Below are 12,514 nucleotides of genomic sequence, written 5' to 3'. Positions count from 1 at the left end.
AGTCAATAGAACAGGGTAATGGAATCCTGCTGAAACACACAGTCAATAGAACAGAGTAATGGAATCCTGCTGAAACACACAGTCAATAGAACAGGGTAATGGAATCTGAAACACACAGTCAATAGAACAGGGTAATGGAATCTGAAACACACAGTCAATAGAACAGGGTAATGGAATCCTGCTGAAACACACAGTCAATAGAACAGAGTAATGGAATCCTGCTGAAACACACAGTCAATAGAACAGGGTAATGGAATCCTGCTGAAACACACAGTCAATAGAACAGGGTAATGGAATCCTGCTGAAACACACAGTCAATAGAACAGAGTAATGGAATCCTGCTGAAACACACAGTCAATAGAACAGGGTAATGGAATCCTGCTGAAACACACAGTCAATAGAACAGGGTAATGGAATCCTGCTGAAACACACAGTCAATAGAACAGGGTAATGGAATCCTGCTGAAACACACAGTCAATAGAACAGGGTAATGGAATCCTGCTGAAACACACAGTCAATAGAACAGAGTAATGGAATCCTGCTGAAACACACAGTCAATAGAACAGGGTAATGGAATCCTGCTGAAACACACAGTCAATAGAACAGAGTAATGGAATCCTGCTGAAACACACAGTCAATAGAACAGGGTAATGGAATCCTGCTGAAACACACAGTCAATAGAACAGGGTAATGGAATCCTGCTGAAACACACAGTCAATAGAACAGAGTAATGGAATCCTGCTGAAACACACAGTCAATAGAACAGAGTAATGGAATCCTGCTGAAACACACAGTCAATAGAACAGGGTAATGGAATCCTGCTGAAACACACAGTCAATAGAACAGGGTAATGGAATCCTGCTGAAACACACAGTCAATAGAACAGAGTAATGGAATCCTGCTGAAACACACAGTCAATAGAACAGGGTAATGGAATCCTGCTGAAACACACAGTCAATAGAACAGGGTAATGGAATCCTGCTGAAACACACAGTCAATAGAACAGAGTAATGGAATCCTGCTGAAACACACAGTCAATAGAACAGAGTAATGGAATCCTGCTGAAACACACAGTCAATAGAACAGAGTAATGGAATCCTGCTGAAACACACAGTCAATAGAACAGGGTAATGGAATCCTGCTGAAACACACAGTCAATAGAACAGAGTAATGGAATCCTGCTGAAACACACAGTCAATAGAACAGAGTAATGGAATCATGCTGAAACACACAGTCAATAGAACAGGGTAATGGAATCCTGCTGAAACACACAGTCAATAGAACAGGGTAATGGAATCCTGCTGAAACACACAGTCAATAGAACAGGGTAATGGAATCCTGCTGAAACACACAGTCAATAGAACAGAGTAATGGAATCCTGCTGAAACACACAGTCAATAGAACAGGGTAATGGAATCTGAAACACACAGTCAATAGAACAGAGTAATGGAATCCTGCTGAAACACACAGTCAATAGAACAGGGTAATGGAATCTGAAACACACAGTTCAAAATATGATCATCATCTCTGCTCACGCTATTTGAAAAGTCCCTCACAAAATGAAATCCATAGATGTTCAACTAAGCACTCACCCATGACAGACTGTAGCTGGCCAGTGTGCTGCACAATATGGTTCTGTGTTCCGAGATCAAATCAAATACAATTGTATTTGTCACATGCGCTGAATACAACAGGTGTAGACTTTACAGTGAAATGTTTACTTACAAGCCCATAACCAACAATGCAGTTATTAAGAAAAATACCTCCAAAAATAAGAAATACAAATAAAAAATAATTAAAGAGCAGCAATAAAATAACAATAGTTCAGCGAGGCTATATGCAGATTAAGTCTTTAGTAAAGGGGCACCCGGTAGGCTAGTGGTTAGAGTGTTGGACTAGTAACCGAAAGGCTAACAAGATCAAATCCCTGAGCTGTCAAGGTACAAATCTGTCGTTCTCCCCCTGAACAGGGCAGTTAACCCACTGTTCCTAGGCCGTAATTATAAATAAGAATTTGTTCTGAACTGACCTTCCTAGTTAAATAAAAATACATTTAAAAAAGTAAGCACTGATTGAAGCTTCCATTTATCAAATGTCTTCTCCAACATGTAACAGCGAGGATGACTCAACATAGTCTAGGCTTCTACACATCTATAAAGGACTATGTTTAAAAATCCATGGCAGTAGAACAGTCAACCGCACAGGGCAACAATCTGACAGTATGGTAATGTCTTTAGATTTACAGTGTGGGGCAGAACGACCTGACACAGTGTTTCTCCTCCCGAATTCCAACATCATTTCTCTAGTGTGTCTCTGTGGAGTTTACAATAGTCCCGTTACGGGTTTCCTTCCAAAGCAGCATTGAAGTTTAAGTGATGTGCTGTTGCCATGGCGATGTTAAAAAAATAAGAGAAGGGGGTCATGTCTCTTGGGGGAGGAAGATAAGAGGGCTAGAACTAAGGGAGGAGCAAAAGGGAGAGAGTTCTTGTGGAACAACGAGGAGGTGGGATTGAAGAGCAGAGGAGGAGGAGAGGGAGGAGAGCTTCTTGAGGAGGAAGAGATGGATGAGAGGGAGGAGAGAGTCCCCCATCTCTAGAGCCGTGGCCCTGCTAGAGTCCTGTGGTCAAAGAACCCCTGCCAGAGTGGGCTGTCCTCCTACACTGTGACGTAATGGAAAGTTTGGCCCTGATAGCAATACAACGATAATAAGTGGATCTTGTCCAAGCAACGAGCTGTCATCTTGCCCTGTTTTATCATCCTTTCCCTTTGATTCATTTAGTTCTTTTGTTTCCTCTGCATCCGTTCGCAGCCCTTAAGTCATGAGGAGAAAACCACCAACCCTTATTTTAAGGACTGCATGCATGGCTTTAGCAGTAAAACACAGAGTACTTTTGATGTAGCCAAATGCTGCAGTCTAAACAGACCAGAGCCTGGTCACAGAAGGAAGAGTGGTCCTGAGTAGCACTTAGGGCACCACTTTTGACAAAGAGACCTCTGTTTACTGCATCGTCAGTTGTGTGACTGTCCCCAAATTCACTACTGTATGACTGTCCTGGAAGTCCTACTGTATGACTGTCCTGGATGTCCTACTGTATGACTGTCCTGGATGTCCTACTGTATGACTGTCCTGGATGTCCTACTGTATGACTGTCCGGGAAGTCCTACTGTATGACTGTCCTGGAAGTCCTACTGTATGACTGTCCTACTGTATGACTGTCCTGTATGTCCTACTGTATGACTGTCCTGGATGTCCCACTGTATGACTGTCCTGGATGTATTACTGTATGACTGTCTGGGATGTCCTACTGTATGACTGTCCTGGAAGTCCTACTGTATGACTGTCCTGGAGGTATTACTGTATGACTGTCCCCAAATGCACTACTGTATGACTGTCCTGGATGTACTACTGTATGACTGTCCTGGATGTCCTGCTGTGTGACTGTCCTGGATGTCCTACTGTGTGACTGTCCTGGATGTACTACTGTATGACTGTCCTGGATGCGCTACTGTATGACTGTCCTGGATGTACTACTGTATGACTGTCCTGGAAGCCCTACTGTATGACTGTCCTGGATGTACTACTGTATGACTGTCCCCAAATTCACTACTGTATGACTGTCCTGGATGTCCTACTGTATGACTGTCCTGGATGTCCTACTGTATGACTGTCCTGTATGTCCTACTGTATGACTGTCCTGGATGTCCTACTGTATGACTGTCCTGGATGTCCTACTGTATGACTGTCCTGGATGTACTACTGTATGACTGTCCCCAAATTCACTACTGTATGACTGTCCCCAAATTCACTACTGTATGACTGTCCTGGATGTCCTACTGTGTGACTCTCCTGGATGTACTACTGTATGACTGTCCCCAAATTCACTACTGTATGACTGTCCTGGATGTCCTACTGTATGACTGTCCTGGATGTACTACTGTATGACTGTCCTGGATGTCCTACTGTATGACTGTCCTGGATGTCCTACTGTATGACTGTCCTGGATGTCCTACTGTATGACTGTCCGGGAAGTCCTACTGTATGACTGTCCTGGAAGTCCTACTGTATGACTGTCCTGTATGTCCTACTGTATGACTGTCCTGTATGTCCTACTGTATGACTGTCCTGGATGTTCTACTGTATGACTGTCCTGGATGTATTACTGTATGACTGTCTGGGATGTCCTACTGTATGACTGTCCTGGAAGTCCTACTGTATGACTGTCCTGGAGGTATTACTGTATGACTGTCCCCAAATGCACTACTGTATGACTGTCCTGGATGTACTACTGTATGACTGTCCTGGATGTCCTGCTGTGTGACTGTCCTGGATGTCCTACTGTGTGACTGTCCTGGATGTACTACTGTATGACTGTCCTGGATGCGCTACTGTATGACTGTCCTGGATGTACTACTGTATGACTGTCCTGGAAGTCCTACTGTATGACTGTCCTGGATGTACTACTGTATGACTGTCCCCAAATTCACTACTGTATGACTGTCCTGGATGTCCTACTGTATGACTGTCCTGGATGTCCTACTGTATGACTGTCCTGTATGTCCTACTGTATGACTGTCCTGGATGTCCTACTGTATGACTGTCCTGGATGTCCTACTGTATGACTGTCCTGGATGTACTACTGTATGACTGTCCCCAAATTCACTACTGTATGACTGTCCCCAAATTCACTACTGTATGACTGTCCTGGATGTCCTACTGTGTGACTGTCCTGGATGTACTACTGTATGACTGTCCCCAAATTCACTACTGTATGACTGTCCTGGATGTCCTACTGTATGACTGTCCTGGATGTACTACTGTATGACTGTCCTGGATGTACTACTGTATGACTGTCCTGGATGTACTACTGTATGTGTTATTGTGCCGTAGGCTATAACTAGGGCCCAGAGTTTTTCTGTTCCTGTCAAGGACAAACTGCTAGCCCTAGTTATTGTGTGTGATCACAGTATATAATTACACATCTCATTCATGTTTTGTTAATGGTTGACTATATGTGTTGTTTCCAGATACCACCCAGGTCCCCGAGGACTGGCCCCAGCACGGAGAGATAAAGATCCAGGATCTGTGTGTCCGTTATGACCCCCTTCTGAAGCCTGTCCTCAAACACGTTAATGCTAACATCAACCCCGGACAGAAGGTAAGTAACAGCCCTGTGTCTTAAAGCAACTGTGAGATGGAACATTGTGGCTGTAGCTTCAATAAAGATCACATTTAGGGAGCTAAGCAACCCCGGCCAGAAGCTAAGTCACACCCACTCACAGAGCCCTCCCTTAATGCAACTGTGACATCACACGTTGTTCCTGACTATATCGCTGAATAAAGATAATAAAGATCACATTTGAACGCAGTGAAAAGCAAGCAGACGTTTACGTTATGTTTGAATCACAGCCCTGTGTCTAAACGCAAAGGTGAGTTGACACCTAGTGAAGAAACGGACTAGTTGGTCGCGGCGATTCTGTGTGGCGTGCGTCTTACCGCTTTCTGCACACACATGTCCGTTCTCTCAGGGCAGTGTTACTGTACCTCAGCAGACTCCTGCTATCTGACCTGACGGATGAGGCTGCTTCACTTCTGCTATGAGGAGCCTGAATGCAGATACACAGGTAGAGAGAGATATCCAGTCCAGAGCAGAGAATCAGAGATACAGAGCTACTAGAACTCCTTCTGAGACCGTGTTCTTCAGTCCTGGTCCTAGAGAGACACGGGTTGTGCAGGCTTTTGATCCAGCCCAGTACCAACACACCACAGGAGGTTGGTGGCACCTTAATTGGGGAGGACGGGCTCGTGGTAACGGCTGGAGCGGAATAGGTAGAATGGTATCAAACACATGGGTTGACGCCATTCCATTCACTCCGTTCCAGTCGTTATTATGAGCCGTCCTCCCCTCAGCAGCCTCCACTGCAACACACATTATTCAACTGATTGAGTAGTTCATGGAGCCCTTGACTTGTTGAATCAGGTGTGTTCGTTCATGCTGGATTCATAGCCAGGTGTAAGGCGTCTAGGTGTAGCAGGTAAGGCGGAGTCAGGCACAGCATACAGAGATGAGTAATTCACCTAACTTTACTCAAAACAACCAATATTCCAACAAGGAAAATAATCAAGCTCACAAATACAGACCAACTTACAACGAACAAACACGCACAAAACCAGGGGGGAACCACAGGGTTAAATAAGGAACATATAATTATGGGATGGAAACCAGGTGTGTACAATGAAGACAAAACAAATGGAAAATGATGGTGACGTCAACCGCCGAACAAGGAGAGGGACCAACTGCGGCAGAAGTCGTGACACCAGGACTGAAGTAGGTGTTCTAGTATCGCTCTTTGACTCCGTGCTCTGTAAGCAGGCCTGGATATTAGGTACAGTGCCTTGCGAAAGTATTCGGCCCCCTTGAACTTTGCGACCTTTTGCCACATTTCAGGCTTCAAACATAAAGATATAAAACTGTATTTTTTTGTGAAGAATCAACAACAAGTGGGACACAATCATGAAGTGGAACAACATTTATTGGATATTTCAAACTTTTTTAACAAATCAAAAACGGAAAAATTGGGCGTGCAAAATTATTCAGCCCCTTTACTTTCAGTGCAGCAAACTCTCTCCAGAAGTTCAGTGAGGATCTCTGAATGATCCAATGTTGACCTAAATGACTAATGATGATAAATACAATCCACCTGTGTGTAATCAAGTCTCCGTATAAATGCACCTGCACTGTGATAGTCTCAGAGGTCCGTTAAAAGCGCAGAGAGCATCATGAAGAACAAGGAACACACCAGGCAGGTCCGAGATACTGTTGTGAAGAAGTTTAAAGCCGGATTTGGATACAAAAAGATTTCCCAAGCTTTAAACATCCCAAGGAGCACTGTGCAAGCGATAATATTGAAATGGAAGGAGTATCAGACCACTGCAAATCTACCAAGACCTGGCCGTCCCTCTAAACTTTCAGCTCATACAAGGAGAAGACTGATCAGAGATGCAGCCAAGAGGCCCATGATCACTCTGGATGAACTGCAGAGATCTACAGCTGAGGTGGGAGACTCTGTCCATAGGACAACAATCAGTCGTATATTGCACAAATCTGGCCTTTATGGAAGAGTGGCAAGAAGAAAGCCATTTCTTAAAGATATCCATAAAAAGTGTTGTTTAAAGTTTGCCACAAGCCACCTGGGAGACACACCAAACATGTGGAAGAAGGTGCTCTGGTCAGATGAAACCAAAATTGAACTTTTTGTCAACAATGCAAAACATTATTTTTGGCGTAAAAGCAACACAGCTCATCACCCTGAACACACCATCCCCACTGTCAAACATGGTGGTGGCAGCATCATGGTTTGGGCCTGCTTTTCTTCAGCAGGGACAGGGAAGATGGTTAAAATTGATGGGAAGATGGATGGAGCCAAATACAGGACCATTCTGGAAGAAATCCTGATGGAGTCTGCAAAAGACCTGAGACTGGGACGGAGATTTGTCTTCCAACAAGACAATGATCCAAAACATAAAGCAAAATCTACAATGGAATGGTTCAAAAATAAACATATCCAGGTGTTAGAATGGCCGAGTCAAAGTCCAGACCTGAATCCAATCGAGAATCTGTGGAAAGAACTGAAAACTGCTGTTCACAAATGCTCTCCATCCAACCTCACTGAGCTCGAGCTGTTTTGCAAGGAGGAATGGGAAAAAAATTCAGTCTCTCGATGTGCAAAACTGATAGAGACATACCCCAAGCGACTTACAGCTGTAATCGCAGCAAAAGGTGGCGCTACAAAGTATTAACTTAAGGGGGCTGAATAATTTTGCACGCCCAATTTTTCAGTTTTTCATTTGTTAAAAAAGTTTTAAATATCCAATAAATGTCGTTCCACTTCATGATTGTGTCCCACTTGTTGTTGATTCTTCACAAAAAAATACAGTTTTATATCTTTATGTTTGAAGCCTGAAATGTGGCAAAAGGTCGCAAAGTTCAAGGGGGCCCGAATACTTTCGCAAGGCACTGTATCTCTCTATATGTGTATCTGTGAGTGTTTTATTAGCAGGCCTGGATATTAGGTATCTCGCTATCTGTGTATATGTGAGTGTTTTATAAGCAGGCCTGGATATTAGGTATCTCTCTATCTGTGTATCTGTGAGTGTTTTTATTAGCAGGCATGGATATTAGGTATCTCTCTATCTGTGTATCTGTGAGTGTTTTATAAGCAGGCTGGATATTAGGTATCTCTCTATCTGTGTATCTGTGAGTGTTTTATAAGCAGGCTGGATATTAGGTATCTCTCTATCTGTGTATCTGTGAGTGTTTTATAAGCAGGCCTGGATATTAGGTATCTCTCTATCTGTGTATCTGTGAGTGTTTTATAAGCAGGCCTGGATATTAGGTATCTCTCTATCTGTGTATCTGTGAGTGCTTTATAAGCAGGCCTGGATATTAGGTATCTCTCTATCTGTGTATCTGTGAGTGCTCTATAAGCAGAGCATGTTAATATGTATCTCTCTATCTGTGTATCTGTGAGTGTTTTATAAGTAAGGCTGGATATTAGGTATCTCTTTATCTGTGTATCTGTGAGTGCTCTATAAGCAGAGCAGGTTAATATGTATCTCTCTATCTGTGTATCTGTGAGTGTTTTATAAGTAAGGCTGGATATTAGGTATCTCTCTATCTGTGTATCTGTGACTGTGTCTCATAAGCATTCCAGGGCTGATATTATGTCTGGAAGATCATGATGATTTTAGTGTCTCCTGCTGAGCCTCAATTTCTACAACCACCCTGTATTCCCCTTTAAATCTGACTCAGTTTAGGTATCACAGTAATCCTCATATACTCAAACATCTTAAATCTGGGGATATAAACCCTTAGTAGAGAGGCCTGGCTGTGTGTGTGTGGTGTCTTTGACCAATGAGAGAAAGCGTGAGTGTGGAACTGTATAATTCGGTCCAGATCTAATAGTAATGTATTGTGGTTGTATGTGAGGCTGACTGCTTGTTTATGGGTAGCTCCATCTTTTACAGTAACTACACTGTAAAAAATACAATCCTGTTGTTTTTAAGGTCATTTACTGCCAGCCAGTTACCTGTTAGTGTCCCTTTTTTTCAGTAACTATGTTACTGTAAACTTTACAGTAATGTACTGTTAAATTAAAGTTTCTGTAGGACTTACCTTGTGAGGAAAAACTCCTAGTCTTGTTCCTGAGAGTAGAGGGCCAAGCTGTGACAGATTGTGTCTCCCATTGGCGTGAAATGACGGTTTAATAACTAATCAATCCCCTCTTTCTCCCTCTCCTCTCTCTAGGTGGGCATCTGTGGACGCACAGGAAGTGGAAAGTCCTCCCTCTCTCTGGCCTTCTTCAATATGGTCGACGTGTTTGAAGGTTAGTCTCCTGTGATTCAGGTGTAGAAGGTCTCTGAAACTGTGGACAGGAGCCTTGATGCTCAGGTCTAGCACTCTAGCACTCTAGCACTTACACAGCTCCCTCATAGTGACTGTCTGGTTTTATTTACAGTAGATTGAAAGAAGTGGTTGTACAAAACCCTCTCACAGTCCTCCCCAGAGTCCTCCCCACAATCCTCCCCACAATCCTCCCCACAATCCTCCTCACAGTCCACCTCACAGTCCTCCCCACAGTGCTCCTCACAGTCCTCCCCACAGTCCTCCCCACAGTCCTCCCCACAGTCCACCTCACAGTCCACCTCACAGTCCACCTCACAGTCCACCTCACAGTGCTCCCCACAGTCCTCCCCACAGTCCTCCCCACAGTCCACCTCACAGTCCACCTCACAGTGCTCCTCACAGTCCACCTCACAGTCCACCTCACAGTCCACCTCACAGTGCTCCCCACAGTCCTCCCCACAGTCCTCCCCACAGTCCTCCCCACAGTCCTCCCCACAGTCCTCCTCACAGTCCTCCCCACAGTCCTCCCCACAGTCCTCCCCACAGTCCTCCTCACGGGCCCTCCGACTCTTTTTCAGTAGTGAAGTGTTAGTGGACATAACATAACTATGGTGACTGCAACCAAACGCTGACACCAAAGGTCAAACTATTTCCTTGACTTTCCTGTCCCAAAGTGCCCATTCAAAAGTCAGAGGGAGGCTTATAATATGATAGTTAGTTTGAGTGGAGCTGTGTTTATTCTCATCTGATAAAGGGAAATAGGTCCTCTGCTGAAATCCATAGCCTCCTTTTAGTTTCCTCTGTTTACACAGTACGGCCCTGTGGTCACTGTCATCCTGACATCCTATGATGATGTCATATTTAGTTGTCCTTGGTACACAACTTTCTGCAGGGGGCCTGTTATTGTTAGTATGCATATCTCCAGCCTCTGGCCAAAATGTCATAAATAGAATAATCAAAACATAATGTTCTGGATTTATTTCCTACGTTGAACATCAGTTTGTCAGAATCCACTGATCAACAACCATATGATAATATTCAGGTTTTACTCTGAATAATCTTTGTATTTACTCCGCTCCTAGTCAGCCGATTCAGACAAACCCATCTTTCACCAAACTCAACATGCTCTCTTTTTCCACACGAGCACTGCTGCTACAGACAAATGTATTTTACTTAACAATGAATGAAGACACATATTTGTTACCAGTGTCCCCTTATAAAGGCAGAGGGAGCGAGCTTGAACACTACGATGTTGACTGTAGTCGTACTAATAGACTCGCCAGTGGACATTCTTGGGAAGATAATGTCCCCAGAAATAGACTAAATAAATAGAGTAGAAATGTGAAATATCTTCAGTGAGTAATGATAATAAATGTGATGTTCAGCTTACTTGTGTAATCTTCTACAATATACAGAACAGAATGGCATCAACAACCAGACCATTTGATGCTCTCTCTCTCTTTCTGTATCTTTCGCTATCTCTCGGTCTGTATCTCTCTCTTTCTGTATCTCTCACTATCTCTCGGTCTGTATCTCTCTCTTTCTGTATCTCTCGCTATCTCTCGGTCTGTATCTCTCTCTTTCGCTCGCTCTTTATCTTTCTCTCTCTCTGTCCGTATCTCTCTCTCTGTCTGTATCTCTCTCTGTCTGTATCTGTCTCTGTCTGTATCTCTCTCTCTGTCTCTGTCTGTATCTCTCTCTCTGTCTGTATCTCTCTCTCTGTCTATCTCTCTCTCTCTCTCTCTCTGTCTGTATCTCTCTCTCTGTCTGTATCTCTCTGTCTCTCTCTCTGTCTGTGTCTCTCTCTCTGTCTGTATCTCTATCTCTCTCTGTCTGTCTGTATCTCTATCTCTCTCTGTCTGTCTGTATCTCTATCTCTCTCTGTCTGTCTGTATCTCTATCTCTCTCTGTCTGTCTGTATCTCTCTCTCTCTCTGTCTGTATCTCTCTCTCCCTCTGTCTGTATCTCTCTTTCTCTCTGTCTGTCTGTATCTCTCTCTGTCTGTATCTCTCTATCTCTGTCTGTATCTCTCTCTCTCTGTCTGTATCTCTCTCTCTGCATCTCCTCTCAGGGCGGATCATCATTGATGGTATAGACATCTGTAAGCTGCCCCTCCAGACCCTGAGGTCTCGTCTGTCCATCATCCTCCAGGACCCGGTGCTGTTCAGCGGATCCATCCGGTACGTCGGCTACGTGTAGAACCTTAGAATGTTACAACCCTTACCAGGACACTGTACGTGCAGAACCTTAGAATGTTACAACCCTTACCAGGACACTGTACGTGCAGAACCTTAGAATGTTACAACCCATACCAGGACACTGTACGTGTAGAACCTTAGAATGTTACAACCCTTATCAGGACACTGTACGTGTAGAACCTTAGAATGTTACAACCCATACCAGGACACTGTACGTGTAGAACCTTAGAATGTTACAACCCATACCAGGACACTGTACGTGTAGAACCTTAGAATGTTACAACCCATACCAGGACACTGTACGTGTAGAACCTTAGAATGTTACAACCCTTATCAGGACACTGTACGTGTAGAACCTTAGAATGTTAGAACCCTTACCAGGACACTGTACGTGTAGAACCTTAGAATGTTAGAACCCTTACCAGGACACTGTACGTGTAGAACCTTAGAATGTTACAACCCTTACCAGGACACCTTACCAGGACACTGTACGTGCAGAACCTTAGAATGTTACAACCCTTACCAGGACACTGTACGTGTAGAACCTTAGAATGTTAGAACCCTTACCAGGACACTGTACGTGTAGAACCTTAGAATGTTAGAACCCTTACCAGGACACTGTACGTGTAGAACCTTAGAATGTTACAACCCTTACCAGGACACTGTACGTGTAGAACCTTAGAATGTTAGAACCCTTACCAGGACACTGTACGTGCAGTGAAGAACCAGGTGTGTGTGTGTCTGTGTGAGAGCCAGCCTGTGTGTGTGTGAGCCGGTGTGTACGTGCAGTGAAGAACCAGGTGTGTGTGTGTCTGTGTGAGAGCCAGTCAGTGTGTGTGTGAGCCGGTGTATACTTGCAGAACGTTAGAACCAAGATATTGGGTCAGGACCACGTGCTCTGGCTGTTGACAA

The 12,514-nt window shown here is 44.0% G+C and overlaps 1 protein-coding gene across 3 annotated transcripts in view; it reads left to right on the top strand.

Moving 5' to 3' along the window:
* The window catches only part of LOC139392639 (ATP-binding cassette sub-family C member 9-like), a 66,619-nt gene that overhangs the window by 44,953 nt on the left and 9,152 nt on the right, over positions 1–12,514 (top strand). For all 3 annotated transcript variants that reach the window (XM_071140760.1, XM_071140761.1, XM_071140759.1), the window contains 3 exons: positions 5,026–5,156; positions 9,306–9,384; positions 11,476–11,584. In XM_071140760.1, the coding sequence (XP_070996861.1) occupies positions 5,026–5,156; positions 9,306–9,384; positions 11,476–11,584 (319 nt within the window). The remainder of the gene's footprint in view (positions 1–5,025; positions 5,157–9,305; positions 9,385–11,475; positions 11,585–12,514) is intronic.

This window comes from Oncorhynchus clarkii, chromosome 33, assembly GCF_045791955.1.
Source record: "Oncorhynchus clarkii lewisi isolate Uvic-CL-2024 chromosome 33, UVic_Ocla_1.0, whole genome shotgun sequence".
Lineage (NCBI taxonomy): Eukaryota > Metazoa > Chordata > Actinopteri > Salmoniformes > Salmonidae > Oncorhynchus > Oncorhynchus clarkii.
This window is presented reverse-complemented; position numbering and strand designations above follow the sequence as displayed.